The sequence below is a fragment of the Scyliorhinus canicula genome, chromosome 2, assembly GCF_902713615.1.
Source record: "Scyliorhinus canicula chromosome 2, sScyCan1.1, whole genome shotgun sequence".
Lineage (NCBI taxonomy): Eukaryota > Metazoa > Chordata > Chondrichthyes > Carcharhiniformes > Scyliorhinidae > Scyliorhinus > Scyliorhinus canicula.
In genome coordinates this window covers 168,266,642-168,287,489 of record NC_052147.1, presented here as the reverse complement: position 1 = coordinate 168,287,489, position 20,848 = coordinate 168,266,642, and the positions used below count along the sequence as shown (strand labels likewise).

Genomic DNA, 20,848 nt, shown 5'->3' with positions numbered 1-20,848 from the left:
CTGGCCCGACGATCGGTGGGCACCGATCGCGGGCCTGTCCCCTCCAGAGCACAGTCGCGGTGCTCCCGTCCAAATCGGGCCCCTAGATGCCCCAAACGGGCATCTGGCGCCCGTTTCACGAATGCAGCGACCAGGTGTGGTTGCTGCCGTGGTGAAATGGGCCGGCCGCCCGGCCCATCGGGCTCGGTGAATCGCCGTTCTCCATGAAAAACGGGGAGTGGCGATTTTTCCGAGGGGGGGGGAAATGTAGGGAGGCCCTCCCGCGATTCTTCCAGGCTGCGTGGGGAGCGGAGAATTCCGCCCAATGTATTTATACAATTTTCAAAAATCAATAGCCCACCCCAGTTGGACGCGATACAAACCCTGAAGCTGCTACATTTCAACTTACCCCAATAGAATTGCATGCAATGTTTAAACTTCACCCAATAGAATTGCAAGCGGCGCATGATTCATCCCCATCCTGACAGCTATGCTTACTAGTAATTTGCTGTGCATTCATTGTTGGTGAAAAGCAGGACAGCAAAACCAGCTTCCTGCATTGTTTCACAAAGACAAGAAATCAGAAGTGATGTCCTTCCGGACAAGTTAGCTATCCTAAATCCCATTTGATTAGTTATTACTGCTATGTCCCAAAAATACATGTTTAATGGTTAATAATGATTACTCAGTCCTATAATTCATCAATCCTTAATAAAGTAACTTCTGTAAAACTACTCTAGTGGCATGCTAACTATTCTGTTTTAAGAGGTATCGTCGCTGAACCCCCTTCTTCATCCACATCATCCCAATTTGGGCACGTTCGTTCACTAACACCACAAGCATCCCCGCTAACTTCACGCTAAGCATCACGAACCTCCCCTCTGAATCGATTACAATACCGCCGACCTCAAAGGCCTCTTGTTGATCAGCACCGCCAGCCCCTTCGTCTTCATATCCAATGCCATGTGGAACAACTGTCCCACATAGCCCTTCCTTAAGTCCCCCATCTTCAGGTGTGCCTCCTGAAGAAACTTATTAAAACTCCTCTTTGCCAACTCAGTCAAGCCCATGCCTCGCTATTCCTCAGACCCTCTCCAAGATGTCTACCGCCATCACCTCTTAACCAACTACGCCATACCAACTCCACCCATGTCAGCAACCCTCCCTTCCCCCTCTTGCTCCCCCCATAAAAGACAAAAAAAAACCAACCATTCCTCCCCCGCTCCCTCCATAGGTCGACCCCCCACTTGTCTCATGTTAACTAGTCAACCAGCTAGCTTAGTGGCCCCCACTCAAAGCCTCCGTTTACCCCCTTCCCCCAATTGCCCTTCACCCGCAAATCCCCTAAACCAGTTAAAAAAAAAAACCTCCTAATCTACACCATATTCATGAAATACAACAACCCTCCCATCACGTTAACCCACATTCCCCACTTTAGCATCACCAAAGTTCAATGCCCTTTCAGACCTCCCAATCCACAGTCTCTCAAAATCACTCTCCTCCTCCGGCATGTCAAAATAAAACTCTTGTTTCTGGTATGTTACCCACAAACCTTGATCTGATTATAACTGGCACGCTGCTTGGCCAACTCCCCACCCAGATCCTGGTAGATCCTTAGCCTGTTTCCTTTCCAGGTGCACTTTTTCCTTTACTTCGCCCACCTCAGTATCTTCTCCTTATTGAGAAAATGGTGCAGCCTCCTCAGTGCTGTGTGTGCTTGATCCACCTGGGGGGGGGGGGGGGGGGGGGGGGGGGGGGAGAGGATCAAAGATCCCAACCTCCACTAACTTCTCAAACATGCTCGCCACATATTTAATAATAATCTAAGGGCAGCACAGTGGTTAGCACTGAGGCCTCATGACGTCGAGGTCCCAGGTTTGATCCCGACTCTGGGTCACTGTTCGTGTGGAGTTTGCACATCCTCCCCGTATCTGCGTGGGTTTTGCCCCCACAACCCAAAGATGTGCAGGGTAGGTGGATTGGCCACGCTAAATTGCGCCTTATTTGGAAAAAAATTAATTGGGTACTTTAAATTTATATTTAAAAAAATCTTTATTTTCACAAGCAGGCTTACATTAACACTGCAATGAAGTTAGTGTGAAAAGCACCTGGTCACCACATTCCCGCGCCTGTTCGGATACACAGAGGGATAATTCAGAATGTCCAAATTACCCAACAGTGCGTCTTTGGGACTTGTGGGAGAAAACCGGAGCATCTGGAGAAAACCCAAGCAGATACAGGGAGAACATGCAGACTCCGCACATACAATGACCCAAGCTGGAAATCTAAACTTTGTGGCCTACATTCCCTCAGACAGGCCCACAATCCGGAGATTCTGGCTCCTGGAACAGTTCTCGAGGTCCTCCACTTCTCCCTCAACCTCTTATGGCTTTCCGCCAGCAGCACCATCTCCAGCGAGGCCAGCCAGTCCTCATGTTCCCCCACTGACTCCTCCATCTTCTGGAGTTCCAGACCCTGTACCTCCAGCCTCTGCTCCACTCCCTCGATAGCCACCCTAAGCGGTTCCACCAACTTTGCCAGGTCTTCTGAGGCCTCCTGCCTCTGCTGCTGGAACTTTGCATTCAAAAAGTCCACAGGTTGTTCGGTAGACCACCGGGCACGCAACAAGGCCCCATCACCCTCCACCATCTTTTCCTGTGTCGCACCTCGAATAAACCTTCGCTTAAGCTGCTGCCTCTTACTTTGTTCCACTTCTCGTCTGAATGCCATAAACTGGCCTCACCGATGGAGTGCTTCAATTCCTCAGTGCTCAGGCAGCTCACACCAGAAAACACCCCCAAAATCAGCTGGGAAAGGACCAAAAAATTCCACCGGGAGTGGGAGTCACCAAATTGCGACCACTCCACAGCTACCACCAGAAGTCTCCAACATACTTTTCTAACTAATCCTGCAATATGTCCTGCACATGAAGCCCCTGTTCCCTTTGTCCCTACACACTCTTTAGAACTATACTTTTACTGGAGAGTGAGGTGGATGATGCTTGTGACAGCACTTGCGTAAAAGAGATAATTGTATCACAGGAATTAGATTAATGACGAGAAAGTAAAGGTAGAATTTTATTAAGCCATTACTCACAATCCCTTCTGGTAAAATGCATCACCTCACACTTCTCTGTACTAAGTGCCACTTCTGACAATTCTGTTAGCCTATCTATGTCCTGTTGCAGTTGATTGCTATCATCCCTACTATTTCATACCTTCTAATTTGGTATCATCAGCGAAGCTTGAAAAGATAGCGGTCCAAGCATTGGCCCTTGGGGAACACTAACAGCTACCATCCTCTAGTCTGAAAACAACCATTTAACACAGCTCATTGTTTTCCATCCTTTAACCTAATTTTATTCCAGGTGACACTGATTCTCCTACTCCATATGCCTCAATCTTGTTGACCAGCCTTTTATATGGTTATCTCTACCATCTCCGCCTCTAGGATATATTATCAACATCCTCTTCCTCAGTGAATATCAACACAAAGTATTCATTAAGTATTCTAACTTTCGTCTGCATCTCTGAGCATATATCAACTTCTTTGTCCCTAATAGGGCCTTCCTCACCTAGGATGTTTTTGGGATAACTTTTATGTTAACTACAATTCTGTTCTAATAGTCTCTGTCAGTGTTATTTTCCTCATCACTATCCTCTCAATTTACTGTATTTAGTGTGGTTCTCACTTGAAGAATTCACTTTACATGCATACATAATTCATCCCTTTTGTTTCATTGTACTCCCACGCTCACTCACCACCAAAGGAGCCCTGGCTTTGATTCCCTTGTCTTTCTGTTTCGTTGGAGTTTACCTAGCCTGTACTGGAAACATCTCGCCCATAAGAATCACCCATTTTTCTGTTACAGGTTTTCAATGCCAACTTTGGGGCAGCACGGTAGCATGGTGGTTAGCATAAATGCTTCACAGCTCCAGGGTCCCAGGTTCGGTTCCCGGCTGGGTCACTGTCTGTGCGGAGTCTGCACGTCCTCCCCATGTGTGTGTGGGTTTCCTCCGGGCGCTCCGGTTTCCTCCCACAGTCCAAAGATGTGCGGGTTAGGTGGATTGGCCATGCTAAATTGCCCGTAGTGTCCTTAAAAGTAAGGTTAAGGGGGAGGGTTGTTAGGTTATGGGTATAGGGTGGATACGTGGGTTTGAGTAGGGACAACATTGCTCGGCACAACATCGAGGGCCGAAGGGCCTGTTCTGTGCTGTACTGTTCTATGTTCTAACTTTTGGTTCCATTTTTCCCTGGAGTGATCCTTTCTCACCCCATTGAAATTAGCCCTCTTCCAATTTAGAAGTGCTATTAGGTTGTTTCTTTCTATTCTCCATTAATCCAAGTCAGATGGTTCAATGATCACTCTTATACAAGTGTGCTCCCACAGACATTTCATCCACCTCGTTCCCCAGCACTACACAGTTGGACCAGAAATATATTAATCAAAGAGGTTTTCCTGAATACATTTCCGAAATTCCACCCACTCTTTTCCATTTAATCATCTTCTTCTTGAGTTCTCTGTCCAAAGGCAGGTCTGACCCACAGTGCCACAATCTCCAACACTGGTAGGACAAGGAGGCATGTCCCAAATCTACCTCCCAACAAAACTGGGGATTGACCCACGCCAACTGTCTAGCCTGTTGAACTAAGCTCTGCAATGAGTCAGAGTTTCTGTGGCAACACGCACTTTTACATGCATGTTGTAGCCTCGAGCTATGGATGGTGATGGTATAGGCTCCAATTTTCTTTCCATCACGTGGGTGACTAAGAATCTCTCCCGCTCTTACCAGCTGCCATTGATGCATGCCGGAAGGATTTAAAAGTTGATGCTCAACCTGTTTGGCACCTTCTTTGGTCACCAAGTTCTGAAGTGGGACTTGAGCCCAGAGCTTCTGGTTCAGAGACCTGGACGTTACCCTCTGCACGACAAGATCCCCCTTACCCATTTAATCATCCAAAGCAATATTCAGATAATTAAAGCTCACAATATTATTACTCCATTGTTCCTGCATACCTGATTTCCCTGCAGATTTTCTTTATCTCCAATAGCATAACCACCCTTGTTTTGTTTCTCAATGTAAACCAAATGGATTTTGCCATGTTCCCTCAAGGACATCCTTCCTTTCTAGTACTATAATTTCTGCCCTACTGCCATTCCTCTTCCCCCTTTCCTTCCTATTTTTTGTGCACACTTTCTATCCTTGAATATTATGTGTCCAGTATTCACATTTTAAGCCATCTTTCTGTTATTGCCACAAAATCATACCATCACGCTTTAATTTGTGCTTGTCGCTCACTATCCTTATTCACCACACTTTGTCGGTTTACTTACAAGGAGCAGGGTTTAATCAAGGCAACGGGAGTTTCGCCTGCTGGCTGGAGAGCTGGCAGGAGTTATGCATCCCTTCCTTTCATGAAGGCCCATTGAATTAACTGCCTTTCAGGCACTTAAGTGACCAGTAGCGGGCCTTCTCTCAGATCAAGAACCCCAAGGACTGAAATCCGTCAGCACAGAGAGTTGCCGGCCAATCCGAGGTCATGAGCTATCAATTGCCATCAGCACCATTGGGAGACCATAGACCCACTAGAAGCCCAAGATCTTTGAGGGCCTCAGGTTGCAGGTGAGTGGAGGGAGGATGGAGGTTATGGGAGGGAGTCATAAGAGGGAGATGGCAGCCAGGGTAGAGGGTGGCTCTCAGCAAGCTTTGCTTCCCGATACCAGGACTCTCGTCAAGGCAACGAGCACTCGATCGTGAAGGATGCCCCTCACCTCCCGAGGCAATGCTGGCAGGGTTTGCTTTTCAGGTTTCCTTCATGGAGATCGTCCCAGCCGGGGCTGGTTGAACACCAGTGACGGCGGGATGAGGCCCTTGAGTTGACATTTGTTTCCTACCTGAAGACCTCAATTGGCAGCTGGGTACCTTTCCACCCTTGATTTAATTGGAGCCTCTATTGGGTCCCCACCTGGCAGTCTCTGTCCTGATTAAATGTCGCCACTCACCACCTCCAAACCCACCTCAGGGGTGGGCATTAAATTCCACCCATGGACTGTAAACCTGCCTTTGTACGCCTCACAGTCCTCCTTAGTCTACTCATATCTAATAAGGGTATTGCTAACTTTTCTAGTACTATCTAACCCACTCTTACCTTCATGGACTTTACTCCTCTGTTCTACTTCGATAGCTGGCATCCATCCCGCTGTGTAATTTAGTTTAACTCCCTCTCCAACTGCACCAGTGAATCACCCCATAAAGACACTGGTTCAGTCACTCTGAAATGCAACTGTCCCTTTTGACTAGGTACGTCATCTCCTAAAAATTGTTCCAATGATCACAAATCTGAAGTCCTCACTTCTGCACCATGCCTCAAGACATACAGCGATACTGCCCATGTTCCCATTTTTGCTCTCATTAGCACACAGCGCTGGAAGTAATCCAGAGATTACCACCTTCAATGTCCTATTTTTTAACATCCTCCCTCGCTCCTGAAAGTCTGACCACAGAACCTCAATACCTGCCCTTTCCATCTTGTTGGTGTTGAATTAAAATCAGGAATCTAAAGGAACTGTCCAGCTTTCAAAGCTATCCAGAAAGTGCCAAACCTGTCAAAGAGGGCAGAATACTGCTGAAATGCAGCAGATTACACCCAGCTGCCACCTTAATTTTTAACATGCACTATTTCTGCTGGACATTCAAGGTTAATATCGGAGCTGTAGCATCTGAAATGGAGGCCTGGATTTTGCGGTAATTGCCAACCAAATGGCAATAGCGCTTCATTACACCTATATACTTGTGCACATCCTATGGATTTTTGCACTGGAAATTGCACCAATTGGTAATCGAAAATAGCATTGTGCTCTCAACGTGGGCAGCACGGTAGCATAGTGGTTAGCACAATTGCTTCACAGCTCCAGGGTCCCAGGTTCGATTCTCGGCTTGGGTCACTATCTGTGCGGAGTCTGCACGTTCTCCCAGTGTGTGCGTGGGTTTCCTCTGGGTGCTCTGGTTTCCTCTCTCAGTCCAAAGATGTGCAGGTTAGGTGGATTGGCCATGCTAAATTGCCCGTAGTGTCCTAAAATGTAAGGTTAAGGGGGGGTTGTTGGGTTACGGGTATGGGGTGGATACGTGGGTTTGAGTAGGGTGATCATTGCTCGGCACAACATCGAGGGCCGAAGGGCCTGTTCTGTGCTGTACTGTTCTGTTCTATTCTATTCTATTCTAACTGTATGTCTCCTTAACCAATCCGATGGTAGAACCTTTAATAAAACGTGCAAAACCTAGACCAAGATTGAATATCAAATTCAATGCCAAATCACTTGCAGAAAACAAAATAAAGGCAGGTGAAAGAAAAAACTTATTTTTATTTAAATTCTTTAAAATCTTCAACAGTAAAAAAAAACTTAAGGGATTTGATGCCAAGCTTCTGAAAGTAAAATTTCAGTGCTAGAGTATGTTTGTCAGTAATTAAGACAGATCATGATATTAAAAATTTATTTAGACCAGAATAGACAAATCCTAACTTTTTCTGTCAAGTTTGATGGGTATTTATAATATAAGTGGCCCCCAACTTCACATTGTTGACCATGTCTCAATGCTGAGTCTCAACAAGACAGTTATTGTGATGTTTCTGGAATAGGAGGGCATCACAAAGCAGCACCTTCTTGACTTCCACATTTAATTGTTCATGTCTGGTTGCTGGAAGTTGTTTTAATTTGCTCTGTAATAACGGTTAATACTGCTAACCTCACTGTCATTTTTGCTGCAAAGCATAGGTCACTATGTATTCATCAAGATCATTTTGAGACAGATTCCTATTGCTAATCTGAAATGACTGCTTTAAATGCTCTAAGTGTGCATTAAGGTTAAGTCATTTATTTCTTCCATTTTGCAATCTCTTGTGCTGTTTATTTTATTTTTATTTTCCAGCTAAGGGGCAATTTAACCTGGCCAATTCATCTACCCTGTACATCTTTGGGTTGTGGGGGTGAGACCAACACAGACACGGGGAGAATGTGCAAACCCCACATGGACAGTGACCCGGGGCCGGGATCAAACCCGGATCCTCACCGCCGTGAGGCAGCGGTGTTGACCACTGCGCCACCATGCCATTCTTGTGCTGTTTATATATCAAAATGTGGAAGATCAGATTTTCATTCAAATATGTATTAAGTTCAAAGACAACATTATTTTGTTTAGCAGTAAAGTAGATGAAGGAAATGGTTCCACGGAGATAGACAGTTTTATTATGTCAACAAAATCTTCCTTTATGTAATACTTCACTGGCATTACCAGATATTATGAACCACAAACAAAATAATGTTTCACCAGGGTCTCTTCTGATCTAATATTATTTGCATTTACCTTTCCCCTTGTCTTCCACCACTTTTGGGATTCACAAATACGAGAAGTGGATGCGTTCCAGGCACTGATGTAATCTGTAAAATAAATATGAAGTTGTGATAACACACATCCATTGTATCAGTTTTGTCAAGTGGATGCCATTTAACTTTGGGTATATTCATATTTACAAAAATAATAATCTTCTATTATGATTAACCACCTCCGGCTAGAGGCTTCGTCCCAGTGCTCATTGAGTCATAGAAGATATTCTGCTCTTTGATCATAACTCGAACCATATGCTGTGAACACAGCCATTGAAAATAAATGCAATTAAAGATTAAAAACACATTAAAAACAATGTTGATGCGTGTATAGCATTCACAAATTGTCAGAGGTAATTGTGCAATATTTTCCATAAATGTCCATAAATACTGGGGCAAGTAAAGCTGAACAAGAAAGAAATATGAACATAATGTATAGTAAACACTAAACATGGCTTAAGTAAAAGCTGTTGCACATCATAACAGCATGGCAGTGCAGAAAGTAGTAATTCGATCCAACACATCCAAACCATTATTTATCCTCCACATGAGCTCCTCCCACTTCCTCATCTAATCCCATTAACAGTCCTTCTGTTACTTTTTCCCTCACGTGTTTAGTTAGCTTCTCCTTAAATGCATCAATGCTTGTTGCCTTAGTTACTCCTTGGGTAGTGGGTTTCACATTCTAACCATTCTCTGGGGGGAGGGGGGGGGGGGGGGGAGGGCGGAAGAGATTTCTCCTGAATTCCCTATTGGATTAATATAGTGACTCTCTTATATTTATGATCACTGGTTCTGGTCTCCACCTCAACTGGAAATATCTTCATTGATTCAGAAGCGTTTACAACACAGGAGGCCATTCAGCCCACCTTGTCCACGCTGGTCAGCAAAGATCTGACTCCACAAATCTCATTTTCCAGCACTTGGCCCTTAGCCCTGGAGGTTCAAACAGCACAAGTGAATATCTAAATACTTCTTAAGCGTCACAAGAGTTTCTGACTCAACCATCCTTTCAGGCAATGCGTTCTGGGCTCCCGCCAGATTGGGTGAAAATGCGTCTCCTCACCTCCCCTCTTAGCCTTCTACCACTTACCTTAAATCTGTGCCCCCTGGTTATTGATTCCTCTACTAATGGAAAAAGTGCATTTCTAACTTATTCCTCTTCTCCAAGTCCTCGACTTATCAACCCTTTCAAAATCTAAAGTTTTGATCAGAACTATTGTGTCATTAGCCAACCTGCTCCAATTCAGCTATATAACACATAACCTACTTGACAAAGTGGAACATTTCTAATTAAGTCCTGTCTATGAAAGCAGGATGTCTCCAATCCGACTAATTACCGCTCATCAGTCTACTCTCAATCAGCAGCAAATTGGCAGAAGGTGTCAGCAGCAGAGCTAGCAAATGGCACCTACTCACCCAATTTGCCCAATGATGCCCTGCCAGGATCACTTGGCTCCAGACTTCAGCACACCACATGGTCCACAGCAGTTCAAGAAGGCAGCTCACCACCACCTTCTTGAGGGCATTTAGAGATGGGCAATAAATGCTGGTCTTGTCAGCAATATCCATAGCACATGAATGACCGAATAAAGGTCACCTCTCAGTCTTGGCTTTTCTGGAGAAAAAACCCCAAGCTGTTCAATCTTTCCTGATGAGTATAACTTCAAAGCATCAACCAAGTAAATCTATTTTACATCTTCTCCTTTTCATAAACTGGAGACCAGAACTGTTCAAAGTACTTACTCCTAGTGTGGTATAACCAAGGTCCTATAGAAAGTTAACACAACATTGCTGCTTTTTAATTTTATTCCTCTAGAAATTAATCCCGGTGCTTAGTTTGCCTTATTTATGTCCTTATTGACCTGGCTCACTACTTTTAGTGATTGGTGTAACTGCACGACCAGATCCCTCTCCTCCTAACTCTATCAAGACAACAAAGAACATAACTGATGTGACCATCAATTCATTAGACACCCGATTGGAAGTAAACTGTGGTTTTAATAGTCTTACAACTAAGCCAGCCTGCGACCAGAGGAACTGAGAGCAGGCTTACGGCTGCAGTACTTTATATTTCTGGTTAGTGGGAGGAGCCAAGGGTGGAGCCCAGTACAAACTCCTCATCTCCCCCTATGGGCAGAGCCGTGCAACGGCTCACAGACAGAGCCCACAAGGACACAATACACGCAAGGCAATACAGTGTGAATTACGAGGCATAAAATTCACCACATTCACCCACTGGAAAAAAATTAAGTCCGGCGGGGGTGACAGGTCTACAAATTGAGCCGGTCCGGTGGCCGAGTTGTCCTTTGGGATCGGCGGAGCACCGGGGTAGCAGCCTCTTCGGGTGGCTGGGTGGTGGCGGTCGGTGAGGGTATGATGGTGAACTCCGGGGGGGTGATTCGGTCCGAGCTTCATACCTGATCGGTATGACGGGCGACGCAGGAAACCTATAGGTGCGGGGACGTGGCGCATGGGCAGTGAACCTATAGGTGCGGGGGCGCAGGGGGTTGGGTGGGGTATAGTGTGGGGGGTACCTTGGCGGTAGTGGTGGTGGAGTTGGATCCTGCAGGCGCCAGGTTCTGGAGTGAAACAGTGTCCTGATAGCCGTCGGGGTATTCAATGAAGATGTATTGGGGGTTCGAATGGAGTAGTAGCACTTTTTCTACGAGCGGATCAGTGTTGTGTGCCCGGACGTGCTTCTGGAGGAGAACCGGGCCCGATATCCTCAACCAGGCTGGGAGCGAAACCCCCATGGTAGTGCCCCTAGAAAAAACAAATAGTCGTTTGTGAGGGGTTTGGTTGGTGGCGGTGCATGGGAGTGACCTAATAGCATGGAGAGCGTCGGGGAGGACCTCCTGCCAGGGGAGGTCGGGATATTCCTGGACTACAAGGTCAGTAAGACGGTCTTCCAGACCGTCGCGTTCTCCCTCTCCACCTGCCCGTTCCCCCTGGGGTTGTAGCTGGTAGTCCTGCTCGAGGCGATGCCCTTGTCGAGCAGGTACTGACGCAGCTCGTCGCTCATAAAGGACGAACCCCTGTTGCTGTGTACGTAGCTGGGGAAACTGAACAGGGTGAAGATACTGTGCAGGGCCCTAATGACTGTGTGGGAGGTCATATCGGGGCACGGGATGGCAAACGGGAAGCGGGGGAACTCATCGATGACGTTCAAAAAGTACACATTTTGATTGGTCGAGGGGAGTGGCCCTTTGAAATCGATGCTCAGGCGTTCAAAGGGCCGGGATGCCTTTACTAGGTGGGCAGATCGGGCAATCCCTTGTGATGGCTTTTACCGCCTCGGTGGAGAAAGGCAGATTTCGGGCTTTGACATAGTGGGCGAGCTGGGTGACCCCCGGGTGGCAGATGTCATTGTGGATAGCTTTCAGGCGGTCGTCTTGCGCGCTGGCGCACGTGCCGCGGGACAGGGCATCTGGGGCTCGTTGAGCTTCACCGGTCAATATATAATATCGTAATTGTAGGTGGAGAGTTCGATCCTCCACCGCAGGATTTTATCATTTTTAATTTTGCCCCTTTGCGAGTTGTCAAACATGAAGGCAACCGATCTTTGGTCGGTGATGAGGGTGAACCTCCTACCTGTGAGGTAGTGCCTCCAGTGTCGTATAGCTTCCACAATGGCTTGGGCTTCTTTTTAGACCGAGGAGTGTCGAAGTTCCGAAGCGGAGAGGGTTCGAGAGAAGAAGGCGACTGGTCTCCCTGCCTGATTCAGAGTGGCTGCGACAGCAACCGCTGAGGCATCGCTTTCCACCTGGAAGGGGACGGATTCATCCACCGCCCGCATGGCCGCTTTGGCGATGTCCTCCTTGATGCAGTTGAAGGCCTGGCGCGCCTCAGCTGACAGAGGAAAGAGTGTGGCCTTAGATAGTGGGCGGGATTTGTCCGCATACTGAGGGACCCATTGGGCATAAGAAGAGAAAAATCCCAGGCACCTCTTGAGGGCCCTGGGACAATGACGGAGAGGGAGTTGTAAGAGGGGTGCATACGGTCCGGGTCGGGGCCCAGGACTCCGTTTTCCACGACATAACCGAGGATGGCTAGCCTGGTCGTGCGGAAAACGCATTTCTCCGTGTTATAAGTGAGGTTAAGTTTCTGGGCAGTTTGGAGAAATCGGTGGAGGTTGGCATCATGGTCCTGCTGATCATGGCCGCAGATGGTGACGTTATCCAAGTACGGAACCGCGGTCAACAGCCCGTACTGGTCCACCATTCAGTCCATTGCTCGTTGGAACACCGAGACCCCATTCGTGATGCCAAAGGGAACCCGGAAGAAATGGAAGATGCGGCTATCTGCCTCGAACGCCGTGTAATGGCGGTCCTCCAGGCGGATTGGGAGCTGGTGGTATTCAGATCCAGCGTGGCGAAGATGCGGTACTGGGCGATCTGATTAACCATGTCTGCAATCCTGGGGAGGGGGTATGCATCGAGGAGCGTGAACCGGTTAATGGTTTGGCTATAGTCCACTACTATTCGGAATTTTTCCCCGGTCTTGACGACCACCTGAGCTCTCCAGGGGCTGTTACTGGCCTCTATGACTCCCTCACGTAGGAGCCTCTGGACCTCAGTTCTGATAAACACCCTGTCCTGCAGGCTATACCGCCTGCTGCGAGTGGCTACAGGTTTGCAGTCCGGCGTGAGGTTAGCAAAGAGTGGAAGGGGGTCGTTTTTGAGCGTCGCTAGACTGCAGATAGTGAGTGGAGGTACGGGTCCGCCGAAGCGGTGTGTGAAGCTCTTGAGATTACACTGGAAGTCGAGTCCCAGTAAAAGTGGGGCGCAGAGTTCGGGGAGTACGTACAGCTGGAAATTAGAGTAGCTGGCGCCCTGAATCGTAAGGGTCGCGACGGTGCGCCCTTGTTTGTGAACAGAGTGTGAGCCCAAGGCGAGGGAGATAGTTTGCAGTGCAGGGAAGATAGGGAGCGAACAGCGTCTTACCAGTTCAGGGTGTACGAAGCTCTCAGTGCTCCCGGAGTCGAAGAGGCACGGTGTCCTGTACCCGTTGATTTTAAAGGTCATCATCGAGTTCTGGAGGTGTTTCGGACGCGACTGGTCCAACGTGACTGCGCTGAGTTGCGAGTAGTCGGCGGCTCGATCAGCTGTGCTGGAGTGGCCCCGTGATCACTGTCCGCTGAGGTCGCAGTCTTCGAGATGAGGTTCGGAGGCTGGAGTGGATGGGGCCCAAAATGGCCGCCCCCGTGGATCGCACGTGGCAGGCGGCGAGGAAGATGGCGTCCAAGATGGCGGCCCCCATGAGTCGCCCGTGGCATGCCGTGTGGAGGAGGGTTGCCAAGATGGCGGCCCCCATGAGTCGGACATGTCGGGTGGGGGCGGAGTCGGCATACTCGCTGCAGCATTACGGGGACTGCGAGTTTGGGAGGCGAGTGCTCTGGACTGCGGGGGAGTTTGGAATTTCAACTTTGCTAGGCATACCCGGGCATAGTGTCCTTTGCGACCGCAGCTGCTGCAGGTCGCGTTGCGGGCCGGGCAGTGCTGCCGTGACTGTTGGGGCTACCCACAAAAATGGCACGCTGGTGCTGCATAGTGAGTGGGTGGCCACGCGGCGCAGGCCTGGGGCAGTCGCTGGTCGGGGGCCCATGATGGGGTCGCTTGGTCCACGGGGAACGAGGTCAGACTGTGGAACGAGACCTCCACGGATGTAGCTAACTCTACAGTGTCCTCCAAGTTCTGGGCCCCTTTCTCAAGCAATCGTTGGCGCACATAGTTGGACCTGAGCCCTGTAACGTATACATCACGGACAGCGAGTTCCATATGCAGGGCGGCTGTTACAGCCTGAAAATTGCAGTCCCGAGCTAAGGCTTTTAAATCGCGCAGAAAGTCTTCCAGCGACTCCGCGGGGCGCTGGCAGCGGGTCGTGAATATGTGCCACGCGTAGACCTCGTTGATGGGCCGCACGTACATTCGGTCGAGCATGGCCAGGGCCTCCGTATATGAGGTAGTACAATTAAGTTGCGTAGAGATACGATGGCTCACCCGTGCGTACAGTAGGCTGAGTTTCTGCTCCTCTGTAGTTTCGGAAGTGCTTGATTCAGCCAGGTAGGCCTTGAAATATCAAAGCCAGTGTAGGAAGATTTCCTTCGCCTCTGCAGCCTGCGGGTCGAGTTCTAGTCGGTCAGGTTTGAAGGCTGATTCCATAGTAGTTTTCTTCAAGTTTTCTAAGACTATTAATAATTGGAAGTAAACTGTGGTTTTAATAGTCTTACAACTAAGCAAGCCTGCGACCAGAGGAACTCAGAGCAGGCTTACGGCTGCAGTACTTTATACTTCCGGTTAGTGGGAGGACCCATAGGCGGAGCCAAGGGTGGAGCCCAGTACAAACTCCTCATCTCCCGCTATGGGCAGAGCCGTGCAACGGCTCGTATACAGATCCCACAAGGACACAATACACGCAAGGCAATACAGTGTGAATTACGAGGCATATAATTCACCACAATAACAAAGAACAAAGAAAATTACAGCACAGGAACAGGCCCTTCGGCCTTCCCAGCCTGCGCCGATCCAGATCCTTTATCTAAACCTGTCACCTATTTTCCAAGGATCTACTTCCCTCTGTTCCCCGCCCGTCCATATATCTGTCTAGATATCGTGCCCGCCTCTACCACCTCCGCTGGCAAAGCGTTCCAGGCACCCACGACCCTCTGCGTAAAAAACTTTCCATGCACATCTCCCTTAAACTTTCCTCCTCTCACCTTGAAATCGTGACCCCTTGTAATTGACACTTCCACTCTTGGAAAAAGCTTGTTGCTATCCACCCTGTCCATACCTCTCATAATTTTGTATACCTCAATCAGGTCCCCCCTCAACCTCCATCTTTCCAACAATCCAAACGGCATATGTGCTCTCTCTATTCTTCTACTGAAATTCATTGCCACTTACATGCCCATTGTGTGCATTTATTAAGATTTATTAACATACATTTTGCCACAGTCCTCCTCTGTAAAACAATGCACCTGAATAGGTGTTCAGTAACGGCAGCATGGTGGGTTAGCCCAGCTGCCTCATGACGCCGAGGTCACAGGTTCAATTCCGGCTCTGGGCCATTGTCCGTGTGGACTTTGTACATTCTACCTATGTTTGCGTGGGTTTCGCCTCACAACCCAAAAGATGTGCAGACTGGGTGGATTGACCACGCTAAATTGCCCCTTAATTGGAAAAAATTAATTGGGTACTCTAAATTTATTTTTTTAAAAGGTGTACAGAAACGTACAACTTTTGAAATTGCAATTTTTATTAGCGTCCAAATTGTTCATGCAAATGGTGAACAACATGGCACCAGATGCAATTCCTGTGAACGCCACTTTCCACCTTTTGCTTGTCAGATGAACTACCTTCAGTCTCAACCCTATTTGGGAGCCAGTTTGGTATGCATTCTGCTGAAAGGTTGCTGACCTGAAACAATGGGCCTGATTTACCGCCCAGAAAAAGAGTCCCATTGTGAGCAAATTGTAATTTGTGTCTGTATAACACTTTCCTAAAAGCTGAGACCTGCAAAACAATTGCGGTCAAATTAGCAACTTTATTGCAACAGTACCTCTTTGAATACAGGATTTCTCATTATTTTTTCACCAAAGATTTTAAAAGAATCAAAACTTCTCGCTCTGGAAAACGTTGCAGAAAGCTGTCCTTGATTAGAACAGGCCTAGAAATAGAAATTTAAAAATTGGCTCGCCTTGTGGCTTGTTTACAGTCACAGAATATGACATTTTATTTGGAAACCATTTTCTCCGGAGTTGTAAAGGCAAGTTTACATCTGATGGATTCGGTACTATGAGGAATAAATACTTGACTGAATTTTATGGAGCCTGCTGATATATCTGAAGGTGGAGGGGTTCAAGTAAAATAGAGCGAGTGGCCATCCCATCCGCTTTCTGGTCCACCGCTGACCTGCTCCCCATATTACAAGAGGAGGGGGCAACATGCCCTCTCATAGGTCTGATGAGGCTCTTACGTGGACACAATTAACTTCCACTTAGGGACTCATTCGTCTCCTTCTCAACTTTTTGGTGGAAGGCGGAAGGAGGTGGGTGGCCTTGCAGCTTTATCAGTACTTGTTGGGGGGATGCAGAGAGAGAAAGAAGGAGAGAGAGATACTATTCCACACTCATTAAGGTTGCCCACGTGTAAATTGTTACAGGGTAGCTGGAGTTCAAAGTAAGCGAGGTGCTGACCGACTTTCAGGTCTTGGAGTGAGAAATCCGCCTCCTTGTAAAATCAACCTCTTTACTTCCTTGAAATAAGCCTGTTATAATTTCAAGATCTATTATCAGAAAAAACAGTTTCAAAACTATCAATCGTGTTGCATGACAACGGCTTTGTTTAGGATTCACGTTCCATAGTAACATTGTAACTATTCTTTCCTTAAATCTAAGTTTGTGTGGTGGCATGCTTATTGGAGTTAGACTATGGACAAACTCTGGAGGGTTTAGACTGTTATCATCCTCTTTTATAGCATCAATGTTAATGCATTCTTTGAATTCATCTTACAGCTTTTTAAACACTTAAATACAAATCTAATAAGTCTACATTTTTAGTGCACATTATAGCTTTCAAAAAATCAGTTCCATCAAATAATTGTCCCGGCCATTTTATCATACTTCTCTAATTTCATCATCTCATTCATTCCTCCCATTCCACTCCCATGCCATCACCTGTACATTCCTCCCATGCTGCCCCATCCTTCCCACAACACCCCTCAGAAACAAATTCTGCAGCCTGGATGACTTTGTTACTGGGCTCCACGTATTTTTGTTCTCTTCCAACACTCACCATCATTCACATATGCATCATGTGCTCACATCCATGCACCTCTGCCCGTGCCAGATGTTGCCAACCAAATAAATCCATCAACAGATGCACCCCTTAAACTGACCAATCAAAACAGTTTGGATGGACAAAATATAGATTTACTTTCATATTCTTTGATAATTTAATTCTGTAGTTTCTCCTGGCTTTCCAAATTACTTGGTTCATTTGTTTCCCAACATTTTTGTAATACCTTTCATCATCCTCTCCTCCTTTTCCTACATAGATTTTCTTTACTCACAATTTAGCTCTTATTTCGTCATTCATCTCCGGTGTTTCATCATTGGCTACTTTGTTCTTGCTTTTACTGGGATATATTTTTCTGTTAGGTATGTCCTTTTTATCGACAGTCATAATGTTATATCTAATCAGTACAGCTATCCTGTTGCTCCTTCCCTGTCCATTCTAATCATAGTAAAACCTGCAATATTTAGTTGTCAGCCCTGTTCTTTATCTAATTATGCTTCTATTATCCCTACTACATCTTGTCCCTTACTCTGGATTCTTGCTTCCAGTTCCCCCATTTCACTTGGATGCTGTTTCCATTGCTGTGCAGACAGATTAATTTGTCTTCAATAGTTATTCCTTTACTTTATTTTGACAGTCCTTTTATCCATATGTCTTTTTATCTGTGTTTGTTCCGTGCATGCTATTGTTGTTCCTTAAACTAGTGTAACCTTTATCCTCATCTCTTATTTCTTCTACCAACTAAGTTGGAAGTCCTATCCATGGCTCTTTTTACTCTTTCTGCTAGGATACCAGTGCCACTGCAGTTCGAGTTGAGCTCATCCCAGGGGAACATGTACAGTGTTTCCTGTCCAGTACTAGTGCCAGTGTTTCATGAAATGGAACCCCTCCTTCCCAATCAAGTCTTAAGTTGCAGACATAATCAAATCTTAAGTGTAATGTACATGTCTCAGCCACAGTGCAAATTGTTCACAATAGAAGGCAAAATGTAGAGTTTAACACTAGATACAAAATTTGCTTTGTACCATTCAAAACACTGCTGCACACTTGCTTCTTTGGTAATGCACTGAAGTATTGAAATGGGTGAAAGTAGTGACAATAGTATTAGAACTTTTCACAACAGCTACTGACTTCTGTCTCAATGCAATTGGAAAGGAGGCTTGTTACTTTAATAAAAGTAGCACAACAAAGTTATGCTAATTAGGCAGTTTCATTAAGCAACCTGGGTAATTATTAAATACATTTTTAGATCAAAAAAAGGCAATTACTTTCTCAAGTTATTTGGGACAATACATTTGTTATCTTAAGATGAATATGGTAATGAAGTAAGCTGAGTAACCTCATTAGTTTGGTTTTCATATCATAACATTTTGAAACCACCATTCTTTCTAAATTTGAAAATTGCAACACTGCTTCAAATGTACAAACGTAGCTTATTGCTTTCACAGCTTTTTGGTTAACTATCTATGGTTTAGAAGGGCGGTTGTATCAGAGGGCAGTCTAATCTATATGGTATAGTTTGAAAGGCTTGCAATAAAAGTAGGTCCTGGGCGTGATTATTTACAAATCCTTTAACACAACAGGGCAAATTGATAACACAGTTAAGAAAGCATACAGGATACTTGGTTTGTAAACAGGGCACTGAATCTACATGAACTGTCACTGTTGTAATATAGCTAAATAAAATAATCTTTATTAGTGTCACAAGTAGGCTTACATTAACACTGCAATGAAGTTACTGTGAAAATCCCCTAAGGCAGATATTGTGTGCATTATACAATAAGGAGATAAACAATAGTTTTTTGGTAATTGGTTAAGGGAGTAATGTTGGCCAGAATTCCCTGCTTTTCTTCAAATAATTAATTATCATCCACCTAAACTACCAGAATAGGCAGTTCAATGTTCTGAAAAACTGAACCTCCAACAATGCCAGCTCAGTACTACGCTGAAAAAGTTACATCTTCGACTAGGGCTCAAAGTCACAATCTTCTGACTAAGAGCAGGAGTGCTGCTCAAAGTCAAAACAGCAACAAACTTATTGATGTAACCTTCAATATACCACAATGAAGAAAAGTAGAATGAGCAACTGGTTCTATGACAAAAGGTTATATGAAAGTATCAAAGTCACGAGTAGATTTTAAACATTGTGTAAGTGCAGCATGGGTGAATAACCACTGCATTGTTCTAATAGTTGGGATTTCTTCTGTTTGTTTAATTAAACTATCACAAGTAGAGCAGACTACTCCATATACTGCACACATCATGCAATACTATCAAAAATATAAACACATTATTTATTATACAATTGTAAGTAACAAGTTAATCACCCAATGTTCTGATAAATAGTTATAACTGAATTTTAAAAAAACTCAATTGATTTGCTGTTGTGAATCATTCATTTGAATGCCTCAGGTGCATGCAAAAAACATTCACTCAAGGTTTATTTAGAACATGAAAAAAACCTTAAAATATAAATGGCTTGTGAATTTTTTTTTGTAAACTGCTTTCGCTGGTTTGTCAGCCTATATTTAATAACCATGTAATTATCCATGTGTACTACACTACCATATATAAAACCGTCAATGTTGCTGCTCTGTTTAAAATCGGTACGTGAAATTCGTTGTATTAGTCATGGTCTATTGTGGACCTCTTACAGAGAAACATTGTTTATTCTCTGTACATGAATCCACTACAAGTGCATTTTCTCTTGAAAATAAATATTAATACATGACAATTTATGATTTTTTAGTGAGTATTTGTTTGAACCAAACATGTTTGGGATAGAAGGCTGATTGAAGTATATTACCAAAATGAAATGTCACTTTACACAACCATTTTACTGAAAATAAACTGGGTATATTTTGCGATGGAAGTTAAATTTGATTTACGGTGTTTGTATTATATATGCCTAATACTAATCGATAATATACCTCTCCAAACTTGCGAATGAGGCGATACCAAAAGTGAATGTAATTTCTTAAATCTTACTTCCTTTTGACAAAATGCCAATTTTGGCCATGCCTTCTTGTCAACATTCACCATTGTCAACTGTAATGCCAATATTTTCTATTCAATTTTGCTCTGAGGGATTATGATAGGACAGGTTGGATTGACCAGCTGGTCTATTTATGCCTCTTTCTGAATATTGTTGAATGCTCTGGCCACTATCTTGGTCAGTGGAGCATATTTCAAAAGTTTCTCTCAAGTTAATCTCAAACACAAATGGGGCAGAATGTAGATGGGGAAGAGGAAGGGGCTCACGATAAGTCTTTTGGGGGCTCTAATGGTCAGGGAGAGCAGTATTCTGTCTATGATCAAATAGTTAAGAGTAAAGCCAAGAAAGGGTAGTATTACTGATCTGGACATCAGAGAAGTTTTGGATGAGAATGGGGTGGTTGTGCGTTAAAAATTCAAAGGCCACAGAGGACAAGGATGAATAATACAGTAATTTCACAGAGGATGTTGCTTATGATGTTAGTTCGGGCTGGTTCTGTGCTGCGGCAGAGATGGACACATATTTGGAATGCTTCATACCAGCAGTTGCATGAAAGCCTGCCGTTGGGTTTAGGTGTTAGGATTCAAGGTCAATGGGATCAAGTCAGCTTTTTTTGAGGAGGGTGGTAATGGCGGCATATAAAAGGAGGGGCGAACCAGGTGAGACATTTAACATGTCAGCTACTTGCATTGT

The 20,848-nt window shown here is 45.4% G+C and overlaps 1 protein-coding gene across 4 annotated transcripts in view; it reads right to left on the bottom strand.

Moving 5' to 3' along the window:
- The window catches only part of LOC119961672 (diacylglycerol kinase beta), a 797,376-nt gene that overhangs the window by 354,459 nt on the left and 422,069 nt on the right, over nucleotides 1-20,848 (bottom strand). For all 4 annotated transcript variants that reach the window (XM_038788967.1, XM_038788974.1, XM_038788981.1 and 1 more), the window contains one exon: nucleotides 8,343-8,416. In XM_038788967.1, the coding sequence (XP_038644895.1) occupies nucleotides 8,343-8,416 (74 nt within the window). The remainder of the gene's footprint in view (nucleotides 1-8,342; nucleotides 8,417-20,848) is intronic.